Here is a 13,743-nt window from a genome sequence, read left to right on the forward strand (position 1 = left end):
CAAAAAAAGATATAGTTTAAAGGGGTTATTAATTGTGACCTTAAAATGGTCTTTTAAAAAAAATTAAAACTGCTTTTATTCTAGCTGAAATAAAACAAATAAGACTTTATATAGAAGAAAAAATATCAGACATACTGTGAAAATTTACTGGCTCTGTTAAATATAATAAAATATATTTTATCATTCAAATATAATGAAATATTTAAAAAAGAAAAACAAACTCAACGGGGGGCTAATATTTCTGACTTCAACTGTATATTCGGAATAAGCATGTGTAAGTAATATAAAACTTTCACATATCTTTTTCTTGAGATGCAGAATGCAGGGAAAGCGGCGGCAGAGAGACTGCAGCGCTGCTGAAGATTGTGGGTGTTTACAGGGGTTTTGACTAATAAATATGAATTTGTAGCTAAATTTGTTTACGGTGCCAAACAGTATTTCCCATTGTTTACATCCTTGTTTACGTCCTCGCTACAACATACCGTTAACGCTAGAAACTGTGCATGTAATTGATCAATTTTAACAAATAAAAATACTTACACAGGGTATATTTTAAGACCTTCTCAAAATATTTTAAGACCTCATCACCACTTCAAGTTCTAATCGGTATCAAACCTTTAACTTAAAAAGATGTTAATACACAGTTGTAGTTAATAAATCAATGGAGCAAAGCCATGCAACAGAACTCAGATAAGCTCAGAAGAAACAAAGCTTGAGAGAATAAATTTTGCGATTGTTTTCAGCAACAGGCTTTCTCCAACCAGGTGTACGCAAACTTACATTTTCACTTTTTGCCGTCTGTTTCCCTCTATGGTTTCTCTACACGTGGAGAGTGTCATATCACCTTCCCACGTTTGTCGCAAATAACGTGACATCACATGGACAGAGGAGCTTGGCCGGATACGCCCAGATCCAAACCAATTGCGTGGATCGAGCACACCATTATTAATATTAGGGGGAAAATAAATATATTATGTTTTTTTGGAGTCAAACACTTTGGATAACGCTTAAAACTTAAGACCTCGTAAAAACATAATTAAGACTTTTTAATACCCTTTGAGTGCCATAATTTTCTCATAATTGATTTATCAGCTTTCAATACTTTTTAAGACCCCGTGGACAGCCTGTTACAGGTTGTGTCTCAGAATTCTCACAGCTTCATAGGTTAGAGTAGTTTTAACTGAATCCAGCACTGAACTGGGAGAGATTCTGAAAGCTGTCCATTGTCAAATGCTAGCTATATCTTTTTTTATAATTCTCTGGAACATAATTAAAGTTAAACTGTAAGTACTTCTGTCTTTGTGTCGTGTCTGTTATAAACCCAAGTACAGAAACAGAACAAACTCTGTGGAAATAGCAGCGTTTGGATGCCATTTTAGCTTTCTCTGCTATTATAATACAGCGCCTCTTGCCACAGCCCTTCACTGCACAGGGTGTATGCTCAAGGTGAGTATCTAAACCGGAAGCCCCTGAGATCTCATTAGCCCAGATGTATTTTTTGTAGTCCTTAAACTTTGTTTGCTGTAGGCATTGCTATCTCAGTAAAAGCCAATGTCTCGCTTTGCATTGAACTTTGAGCGTCTTATATTCAGAGATGTTGTTTATGTTCACACAGCTACATTACACATAAACTAAAGTTTCAAATATGGTATCCTAGTGGACCAACCCTTTAAATCAGGAGGAAATGTTCTCAGACCTACTCATATTCAAAAAACTGCCTGAAGTAATGTAAATACATACAAATAAAGCACTTCTATACAAATGAAGGCTATAATGCAAACTGTCAAAATATGAATTCCTTCAAATTGCATTTTATTTCTTAATAAAATTTCAATTAAACATTTTTTTTATTTTTACTATACAATCACTCTACAGTACCAATCATGATTTAGAGACAGATGTACAGTGAACGGCAGACACACATGAACACACACACAGGCTTGTGTATACAGTGCACAGAAACGCATCATTACACACATCTCTGATAACATTTCAAAAACTAGAAGCAGACATGCACATATACACCACTCAATCGACAATTTAAACCTCACAAAGACAATGAAACACACACGGTGCCACCACTGTGGACATTTCACTGCTGTAAACCAGTAATCTGACAGAAGTACCGAAATATGACGTGTGTGAAAGCGAAAGACAAACACAACAGTGCACAAATATATGAACATGCAACATCCTGGTGTCTAAAAATCTTTGTGGAGAGGCAACATTTGGTCTGATGACATTAAATCTAATTTAATAAGTCTGGACTGATAATCCATCAGGCCGTTTGGTCTTCAAGTCAACAAAATGACGTACAAGATATATATAAAGATGACTTGGCACAATAGGCAAGAATGTTGGCATCCTGTATTTCTGCTATTTATCCTTGAACCACCTTTGGTAACGTATGCATTAGGACAGTGTCATCATGAAAGCAGTGCATGTAGCTTAAACTCGACCTGTTAGTGGTTTGGGAGTATTAATATGAGACACATCAGCAGGAAGAAAAAAAAAATTGGATCTTTGCATGGCACAGGTTTTCACATGCATGCATAAAATATAATCGGCATGAATGTGTATGTGCAGTCATGCAAGGAGGACTTTTCCATGGAATCTGAAAGTGCAGCGCCAGCACCACTGCCGTACCATTATGTCTTAAAGAAAGACCTTCATAGTTCCTGTGCTGAATCCGTGCATATCAGTCTGTCCTATATTAATTAATTCTGGTTTAACTAAATGAAGCATGCTACAGACAAAACCTGTTCCAAAAACCTTTGTGAGCTTCCTGCCAAGACCACGTTTTAAGGCATAGCGGTCGTGCTCTGAATGTTTTTCTCCGGAAGGCAGGCTGCATTGAAATGAGTTCAGTGACTGAAGTAATTCATGATGGCAGTCGTGTTTTGACTAGTTTTAAGTATTAAAAGTAGTTAAATATAAGTAAAGCGGATCATTTACTTAATATTTGTGTGCATTTCTGTGTTTATTACAGTACTGAGGTGTTAGCTTAGCAACATGCTAACATCAAACTAGGCCTATCGACTGTGAGGAGGTTGTTTATCCAAATGATTTACTTCCAGGGCTCCATCTAAATACTGGAATACACAACTCAAGCTTTTAGATCTGAACAGGGTTCAAAACTGCATGAAATTTGTAAACAGAATAATGCCGAACAAACTCAGTCAGGAACATGTGCTTCGTTGCTAAGAAACGCATGACAAATGAACACAATATGCGATCCAAAATCAGCTCAGGATATCAGAAATGTTAGAAACTCTTTGACTGGGTACAATCAAAGCCTGGAGCTAAAAAAGAGAGAAATTCTGTGTCTTAAAAGCTAAAAGTCTGTTGCCATTAAACACTATGCAATTTTCTGTGAAATCTGTCAACTCAAATCTGCTGGCTCCAACTTTCGACAGCTAGTGCTGACGCGTACAGCCTGCAAATCAGGGAAAGAATCTGGGCAAAAGTCATGTAGTGTATTCCAGCTGTTTGCAGGGATATAATGCTGCATCAATCCATTTACAGTATGTACACTAGAAGACTAGATTGACTGTTACAAAATGTGGTCAGGGAGGTTTCACCAGTTTATTTATTTTTTATTTTTAGCAAAACTGTACTTTCTGTCACTATTATTGGGATACAGGATTTACAGTTTTCAGTCATTTTTAAATTGAAAAATTTAACTGGTTATCTAAATGTGTATCATTTTAAAGGGATAGTTTAAACGTTCTATCATTTATAATTAAAATTCCATTATTTTCTGACCCTCCAACTTATTCCAAACAAGTTTGTTTCTTCTATTGAACACAAAAGAATATATTTTGAAGAATGCGGGAAAATGGTTTCCTTTGACTTTCAGATTACTCTTTTTCCTGTTATGGATATCAATCCTATGGATGGAAATATTATGGTTACCCATTTCCAGCATTCTTCAAAATATCCTCCTTTGCAGTTAGAAGAAAACTCATGAATGGTGAAATGAGGAAAAAAAAATTTCACTGAACTGTCCCTTTAATAGTGAGATACACTCATTTGGCCACTTTATTAGGTACACCTTACTAGTACTGGGTTGGACACTTTTGCCTTCAGAACCACCTTACTGCTGCAGATTTGTCAGCTGCACATCATTGATTCGAATCCCGTTCCACCACATCCCAAAGGTGCTCTATTGGATTAAGGATCTGGTGACTGTGGAGGCCATTTGAGTACAGTGAACTCATTGTCATGTCCAAGAAACCAGTCTGAGATGATTTGCGCTGTATGATATGGCACGCTATCCTGCTGGAAGTAGCCATCAGAAGATAGGTACACTGGTCGAAAAGGGATGAACATCAGCAACAATACTCAGGTAGGCCGTGGCATTGGTACTAATGTGCCCAAAGTGTGCCAAGAAAATGTATATTTTATCTAAAGATGGATGTGCGTGAAAATCCAAGTAGATCAGCAGTTTCTGAAATTCTTAGACCAACTCATCGGCCACCAACAACCATGCCACATTCAAAGTCACTTAAATCACCTTTCTTCCACATACTGATGCTCAGTTTGAACGGCAGCAGATCGTCTTGAGCATGTCTACATGACTAAATGCATTGAGTTGCTGCCATGTGATTGGCTGATTAGAAATTTGTAATGCACAGTTGGACAGGTGTACCTAATAAAGTGGCCGGTGAGTTTATATTACAATAGGCCCCTGAATCTAACAGTACTGCATGTTTAGAGGTATCTCTAAATTTGATATTTTGGTCAGACTATACAGTCCTGAAAGTTAGAAAGCTGCATTATTGCCTATATACTGTATGCAGTAGACAGCAGGTTAACTCACTAGGTTTTGGAACAGAACTAGAGAAAGGCAACCAGCACAGGCTTGTGTTATTTCACAAAGGCGGCACCTATGTAACAGCAGAATACAAAACAACAGTGCAAAATGACAGTGAATCACAGTGTTATGAGCGTGTTTGTGTATTAATTTGAAAATGCAGTCGTTTGTTATTCTATGTGAGGGCGTTATTGTTGAAAATATCTTTGCCTAAGGAAAAAAAATGTGCCTTATGACGAGCGAACGAGACGAATACATCTCGGCTCTGAGAAAAATGCACAGACATCTAAAGTATCTCACAGTATGATAGCAGTGCACAGTCACATATATGCACTCGTACGCACATACACACACACATTTAAACGCACAAACACCCACAAAACACAGTAGTGTACGAGATCTCTGCTGTTTTTTCTTCTCTCCTGACATTCCTTGCGTGTTATTTCAGTGATAGGACTTGCGCGGTGTATAACTTCACACATTCTGATCTGATCTGCAGATTTCCGGGACAGTTTATAGCGTTCGCTCTTCTGTGATTGGTCAGTCTATTGTCTGGCTTGGGGAGTTGTGGGTATTCTGTGGCACTTGGTACAACTGTCCCTCTGTGGGTGTGGCTTGATCAGATGTGATCTTGGGCGTGTCATATGCTGAGTTTGCTGATTGGCTGCTGTCTGTTTGAGTCACTAAACCACGCCCCCTGAATGGCAGAGTGCCTCCTGATAGGTGGTTAGCCCTGTCAATCATGATCGGCATGGCGTATTCAGTGCCAGAAGCAGGAAGGGGCTCAGCATAAGCATGGTAATGTTCTGGAGGAATAGGTGCATCGTATTCGGGAACATCGGCCTCTTCGGGTTTAAATGTCGACCGTTGTCCAAGAGAGGCCATGTTTCCTGTGACCAGCGGTTGGGCGTATTCTACATTGATTGAAGAAAATGGACCGCTTAAAGGTTGGTTGGTGAATATAGTATCAATTTAAAGCTATTTTTCAAAAATATGTACCTGCAGGCTCCACCCGGGGTCTCTGGTGGTCCACTCGCGCCGTAGAGCTATAGCGAACACAGTCTTCTCCATCCAGCTTAGAGGGCAACAACTGTTTCATACTCTTCCACCACACTAAAACACACACATATTACAAGGACAGTTAATAAATCATGTGGGTGGAAATCCATAACCGCTTGTTCACAACAAGGACAACAGTGATATAGTTTTAGAAATCATTTGAAAACTAAAAGAATAGCACCGTCCACACCACAACTATGATGGCGATAGCACAAAAAAACAATAACGTTGCAATTACGATTCCTTCCAGTCAATGAACAACAAAAGTATTGACAGCCAATCAGAATCCATCCTGCTGGGTGCAAGCATTTTAGACAGCAGATGCCAAAACTGTCTATTGGTGTGGACAGTAATGTGTTTATTAGGGCTGTGCAATTTAGGGAAAATATCTAATTGCAATTTTTATTTAGGATTTAATTTTGTAGTCAAGCTTAAGCTTAATAATCTGTATGCCATGGAAACAATTCTACGACAGCTCTAATTATTTTATAATCTGTGACTTTGAAACCAAAATATTCCCATATTACAAATGCTGCTTTTCTGTGATATCAATTTGTCTATTACTGCTTCTGAAGCAGCAGACACAATTATCCCACTTGTCAGCACTTTCCTGTTTATTTTCTTTTTTTTATTATTGTGGGTGTGGTTTGGTTGTGCAATTCTGATTGGGCAGAATGAATGTGTGCTCACTCAATTGGCTAGTAAGACTGTGAAGCCACCTTTGTCGAGAATACGCCCCCTTGTGGCAATCGCACATAATTTTAAGTGTTGTTGTGCACTATGGGAGAGAAGCTGATTCTCGTGGTGTCCAAAATGTGTGTGCAAAAAAAAGAGCTTTAATTTTCCGTGCGTTCACCATGGTTGAATGAATGAATACTAGAAACCCATGGACCTTTTGGAGGGAATGTGGAGACAGCATTAAAAATTATATTTGTTATTACTCATTTATGAATAGAAATGTTTTTTTTATTTTAATATAGACTTTTTTGATTAAAAAATAACGAAAAAACTTCCTATTTCTCATCTCGTGCGCACGGACCTGCTTGGACAACACTGAAATACATCACATTCGATCAAGTCGCAGAAGTTCAAATATTTCAACAGATCTGCAGCTCAAATCGGATACGAATTTTCCGCATACGGAGATGATCGCTACTCCACGCTACTCTCCATTGTAATTATATGACTTTCGTTTTGTCGCTATGCAGTGGAAAGGCGACAGTCACGTATTTGTTTGGACGGGCGAAATTAAATAATACATTTATATTTCTTATTGCAGTCCCCTGTGATCGAACTAACTAATCAAAACGTTTCAAATTGCGATTCGATTTCGATTAATGGCACAGCCCAAGTGTTTATAGTTATAATTATAAATGGTCGCCTACACATGATAAAATGGAAGTTAGGATTGTCCTTTTTTTACTTTCGTAATTTACATCCGACTGAAACAGTTTCTTAAATGAGAAGAAAAAAATAATGTGGTGCATGATTTTGTTTTTTGGGAACTGACTGGATTGTTGGAAGATGGGCATTGCTATTGAAAAGAAGAAAGATTTAAATGCCAGTTTAAATTCAGTTGTATTTATTTATAAGGATTATTGTCCACCAGAATCACCGTTGGCTTGTGGTGCTGAATGTTTTCAAATGCCAGATGATGACAAAAACAAGGAGCTAAATTTACCAGGCTCAATCATAGCATATTTGTTCAAACCACTTCCTTCTGTGAATGCAGTCCAAAAGTAAGACACAGCCTGATAGCCCTGCCCTAATGCCGAGTTCAGATTGTATGATTTTTAAAGTAGTCGCATCCCAGATGTTTTCACACTGCATGACTATCTGGAGTGGCATTCTGTAGGTGTTACACACTGCAGGGCGGATCGGTGACAGGGGATTTCACACAACTTGACTTTGCAATAGGAAGAATTGCCGACAAATTTTTTTCGGCCTGCAAACTATGTCTCACAACCAGAAACATGTGAGAAGTGACATGTAAACAATGCAAGGTTAAAGTAGTATATATATTTTTTATTAACTACATCATGAGAAAGAAGCCTTTAGAGGGGTAGAAATGCACTTTTTTTAGCTCACCTGGCTTTTGGAGGGAATTAGCCATTTCGCTTTTTTCTATTTCTACTCGGTTGTGATATTGCTCAGCTGACACGTCAAAAAGACCTGCTCCTGCCAAATTTCATCAGTTTTTCCTCCATGTCTTGTCTCCAAATAGACCGAAAAGAAGCCCCTTTTAAGTTCTCTCCAACCACCCGTTGGTCTGCAGATAACCATACTAGTGGATCGCCGATGTTATTTTTAAACACATTTCACACAGCATGATTGAAATCGCAGACAGCTCCAGATATTTAACATGGCAAATATCTGACGGGTATTGGCGACTCACCGGCAATTCTCTCAGGTCGCATCTTTAATAATTCACACTGTGTGATTGTTACTCGCGTGAACGACCACAGAATTGCCTGTGATTTTAGGCATTTGTTGTCGATTTTTTAAAACCTGTTGGCTAGTCAAAATCAAGCTAAAATCATGCAGTTTGAACTTGGTATAAAGGACTGATAGACCCCCCTCCCCCCAAAAAACACTAATAGCTCCACCCTAAAAGCATTCCATGTGACCAGAAGTAAAGAAAAGCCATTTTGAGGGGGGACGGAAGGTTATAGCATTTGATTAAAGATTTGGAGGACAAAATAATAAAATGCACAGATACAGTTGAAGTCAGAATTATTAGCCCCCCTGAAATATTTTTTTCCCCAATTTCTATTTAACGGAGAGACGATTTTTTAAACACATTTGTAAACATAATAGTTTTAATAACTCATTTCTAAAAACGGATTTATCTTTGCCATGATGACAGTAAATAAAATTTTAGTAGATATTTTTCCAGACACTTCTATACAGCTTAAAGTGACATTTGAGGGTAATCAAAGTTACTAGGGTAATTAGGTTAACTTGGCAGGTTAGGGTAATTAGACAAGTTATTGTATAACGATGGTTTGTTCTGTAGACTATTGAAAATAAATATAGCCTAAAGGGGCTAATATTTTTGACCTTTAAATGTTTTTTTTTTAAATGCTTTTATTCTACTCGGAATAAAACAAATAAGACCAGAAAAAAATATTATCAGACATACTGTGAAAATTTTCATGCTCTGTTAAACATCAATTGGGAAATAATTAAAAAAGAAAAAAAATTCAAAGGGGGGCTAATAATTCTGACTTCAACTGTACATCATTTATAACAAACACTACTGTATAGATATAAAAACAAGCAAAGTACATTGTGATTTCATTCTAACTGTAAGAGTGAACAATTGAGAACAGACGTACCCGTGCGCTCCCAGTGTGGAAGGTCATACGTCACCTCAGGGCTTTTTCTGTAGGTTTGAATGCAGATGGTGAATCTAAAGTGACTGTCTTTAGACCAGCTTGCATCAGGTTTGATTTTTCATGAACAAAGACTTAAAATGAGGGTAAAATATTTTTGTTGGTGTTTATTTATTTATTTATTTACTGACCTGTTCTTCCACAGCCATGAGCACACCATCACCAGAACTGGTGTCGTCAGAACCACCACCAATACAGGAACCAACACTGCTACCAGAGCCACCTCTGTGACATTTACACAGTGCATTAATAACATCAATCTAACATTAGATCATCTCTTTCAAACCCTGGTGATTATGTTATAGCTGACAAGCAGCAATAAATATTTAAATATGTTTTATCTAAAAATTAAACATCTATGTTTTTACTGCTGGAAATGCTATTTAGTCATCCCAAAATTACAATATACAGTATAAAAACAAGCCTTTATATATATTTGCAAGCAGCTTAAAACCATGATGTTGTGTAAGGTTTGTGCTTTTGAAAGCAGTTTTTGTGTTAAAAGGTGAATTATCTGCCTATAAAAGGAGTGATCCATTGGCTCACATGAATCTATTTCTCTAAGAATGCTGCCTGAGGGGACGTTCACACAGAACAAGCTTTTGCATTTCACTGTGCTGCCTTTCCATTGTTTGCATATGAAAACAGGTAAGAAGGACATGTTTGACAACTGCCTTCAAGTTCTACATCATTCTCATGATTTCACACCAAACTGGGCCTCAATAACATTTTTTTTATGGTTTTGTTTTGTCCCAAATAATTTTTTTCCCCATTTTAATTGTTATAAATTTCTATATTAATGGTTAAAATAACTGTGATTAATAGTCAGTGATAAAAAAAATCATGCAACTTATTCAGAAGGACAACAATTAAATTAGGAGTTTAACAAACTATTATTATTATTATTATTATTAAGTTTAAAATAGTTTGAAATTTTACGGTTTTTAAATTCTGTTTCATTCGTATTAAAAATTAGACAGAGGAACACGTGTGTACTTCTAAGTGAGAATTAAAATCAGCTGTACAATGGTAACCAAATATATGTGTATTGCAGTTCATTCATTCTTTATTAGAGGTCACCACAGCAGAATGAACGACCAACTATTCCAGCATGTGTTTTGCAAAGCATAACCCAGTACTGGGAAACACCTATACACACTCTCATACACGACGGCTAATTTTGAACATGAACATGGGATGAACATGCAAACTCCACAAAGAAATGCCAACTAGCCTGGTCGGGAGTCAAACCAGCAACCTTCTTGCTGTAAGGCAACAGTGTTAACCACTGAGCCATCATGCTGCCATGTGTATCAGAATTTCTTTAAACTAAACAGAATTTTTATTTCAACAAGATGTCGTGAATCCACTTGTGTAGATGAGTAAGACCATATAGTGGTTTACGCTTTTAAATTCACAGACATTAATCCATATAATAGATAGATTTGGTGTACAATGTCAGTTCTGATTATTAACCCATTTGGCAAAATTCTAGGATATCTGGAAAATTCCCTGTTTTCAACTGTATTTTCTGCTGTTTTCAGAAATTACAAGTTGCAAGGCTCTCGACACAACATCCAAAGAACCGGCAACTTAAATTGAAAGAAGTTCAACTTTGAAAATGTTTCTTCTAGTTGATTTTATTTATTTATTCCACTGGCCTGCATTTTTAAACATAAGAACAGACTCTGTATGAAGGACGGAGGCAGGCTTATAACAGAGCTTGTAGTGATGTAATGTTGCTGTAGTGAATGCAGAATATCTTACCGTCATGGGAGTGTGGAGGCATGGTGGAGTTTCGGATGTTGGGTGTGTGTGTGGTCCTGTCCTGCGCTGGCGGTGTTGTGCTCTTCCTGCGAGGAGGTGCAGGGCCTGGGTGGAAGATTCTGGGCCTCGCTGACAAAGACAAAGATCCAATCAAGCTTCCAAACATGACTAATTGAGCAAATCTGATAGCAATTTCTCAAGTGGTGTCTGAAACCACTCTCTATCCACTATAAAGTGAGTGACTTTATACCCTAAATTTTTTCACTACTTTTTTGACAGTAATTCACATGAATTTCATTCAATAAAGCAACATTTTCACAAATTTCAGACTTATAGAAGCAATATTAAAAAATGAAAAAGAAGCATGATTGACATGAATTTTGGCTCATTTAATTTTGTTGTTCATATCTCAGAATATTTCATGTTCATATAGTATGAAGGGTTTCTTTATTTTAATAGATTTATACTTTCTATTATAACTACAGCATATTCTGCTATTTAGTTAATATTATATTGTTTGCCCTCCTGTGAAATTCTTTTTAAAATATCTCCCAAGTGATGTTTAACAGAGTAACAACATTTTTACAATATTTATAATTTATAAAAATATCTGCAGTATAATATTTTTCCTCCTGAAGAAAGCTTTATTTCATTTAGTTTTGCTGGAATAAATGTAGTTTAAAATTTAAAATGCTAAAACTTTTTGCAAAGTATTTTTAAGATCAATATTATTAGCCCCATTCCATTGCAATTTTTTGACTAGCTACAAAACAAACCACTGTTGTCCAATAATTTGCCTAATTAACCCAATATGCCTAGTTAACCTAATTATTCTTGTTCAGCCTCGTGACAAACGAGATATTTGATTTGAGGAACTGCTCTAAGCGTGTATTTTTCATGCAATGTTTGATACCGCACAGCGAATGAGAGAAAAAAAAACCTCCGCATTTCCCGGAAACTTAGATGCACACGGCAGGTAGCGTCAGAAAGCCGCGTGTGTTATTCCGGTCACAAAATGCGGTGAAAACCCTACACGAGGTTAAAGTTTGGTTGTGGTGCTAACATGTTTACACTCGGTGCAATAGTTAACTTAGTTCGATACGAACAAACTGAATAAACAAAGAGCACTGGTCGCTCACTTACCAAATCTGTAGAGACAGGACAATCACCAGCAACTAGAGCCGCGTCTTTATTAAGAGAATACTACAAGCGAATCCAGATCTCTGCGTTTGCAGATGAGAACAGCTCTCAGGTAAACAATGTGCCTCCTTAGACACGTAAGTTATTGTTGTCGAGCGTCGCGTACACTGTAATCCACGCGTGACTCCAGCTGAGCTCTCACAGAGAGAAAATGAAAACAAAACTGCAGCAAACTATAAAAGCAACACTTGTTTTGCCAATACAACGTGGCGTCTCTGCCGTCTAAACACTGTGAAAGTAATGAATATTAATGAAGTTGCTCAATAGAGAGCGCTGATTGGTTTGAACCAAGCCTTACTCATGCATTAATGCAGCACACTGTAAGACGTAATAAGACTCACTCTGGCACAGACGCCCAGTCTGCACGCTGGAATACAGGCTATTATGTCATGACCGTGACGCAGCTTCAAAAATTAGTTTCAAACCGGAAGTATGAATTTGCTTGAAATAACGCAAAAACAACCAATTTACACTTTTTAGTGAAATATAGGTGTCCTAATAGTGTTTTTAGCAGTGTGGGACACATATACGACTGTCAACAGCTCAAAAAATGTGTTTTGGTGTTTCGTGACCCATTAAATTGAAATGTAACCTGAATACTTGTATCTTGCAAAAGAAACTAGTAGAATGTTATGTACAATCATTATGGCAAAGACAAAATAAATTATGATTAAAATGTGTTTAAAAAATCTGTGTTAAACAGCCCTTGGGAAACATTAAAAAAAAAAAAGAATAAAGGGGTAATAACTTTACTTTAACTACTTATTTATACAAACAAACAAAAATTGAAAAGTAGTGTATGTTAAAATATATTTAAAGGTGAAAAACAAACAGGGTTTTTTCTCTGTTATCAAATAATACAGTAAATGTGACAAAATAACAATGACATTCAATATATAATGCAATAAAGGATATAAGGTTGGGGAAATAAGTATTCAACATCACCATTTTTCTCAAAAACATATTTCTAAAGAAATCATAGATTTCATTAAAGATTTCATAGAAATCCATATATTCAAAGACAAAACAATAGTAATTAGTTCACAAATTAAGTTATGTGTAACAAAATTAAATGACACAGAAAAATATTGAACACAGGAAGGTAGCTGTTGAAATGCAGTGAATGCCCAGACTGCAGCTGAAGTCTCTCAGTAGATATTCGGCAACCCTCAGCCCTTCCTTGTTGTAAATTAGGATTAGCTGCTTTAGTCTAACATTTCCATTACCAGGAGGATGAAGATAAAACATTTTAGTAAGACAATGATCCAAAATACGGCCAATGAAACTCGCAAATGCTTTCAGAAAAAGAAAATCAAGCTGTAGAATGTCCCAGCCAATCACCTGACTTAAATCCAATAGAAAATACTAAACATAGATCAGATTAGACAGACGAGATCAACAGAACCATGAAGATTTTTACACTCTGTTGAAGTCTTTGGAAAAACTCACACCTGAGCAATGCATGTGACTTATGAGAAAGTCTTTATGAAAGTCGTCTTTGATCTG

The 13,743-nt window shown here is 36.8% G+C and overlaps 1 protein-coding gene across 2 annotated transcripts in view; it reads right to left on the bottom strand.

Annotated features, from left to right (window-relative positions):
* Nucleotides 1–4,602: 4,602 nt before the first annotated feature.
* Nucleotides 4,603–13,743, bottom strand: part of dcbld2 (discoidin, CUB and LCCL domain containing 2) — a 41,354-nt gene continuing 32,213 nt past the window's right edge. Inside the window, exons 11-15 of one of the 2 annotated variants that reach the window (NM_001080171.2) lie at nt 11,038–11,166; nt 9,402–9,495; nt 9,214–9,260; nt 5,816–5,929; nt 4,603–5,730 (exon numbers count right to left, since the gene is read on the bottom strand). In NM_001080171.2, the coding sequence (NP_001073640.2) occupies nt 5,357–5,730; nt 5,816–5,929; nt 9,214–9,260; nt 9,402–9,495; nt 11,038–11,166 (758 nt within the window). In that variant the 3' untranslated portion in view covers nt 4,603–5,356. Of the gene's footprint in view, nt 5,731–5,815; nt 5,930–7,364; nt 8,621–9,126; nt 9,261–9,401; nt 9,496–11,037; nt 11,167–13,743 lie in introns of those variants that run through there. The other variant, XM_087266618.1, reaches the window with a different exon arrangement.

Source organism: Danio rerio, chromosome 9 (assembly GCF_052040795.2).
Source record: "Danio rerio strain M-AB ecotype USA chromosome 9, GRCz13ab, whole genome shotgun sequence".
NCBI lineage: Eukaryota > Metazoa > Chordata > Actinopteri > Cypriniformes > Danionidae > Danio > Danio rerio.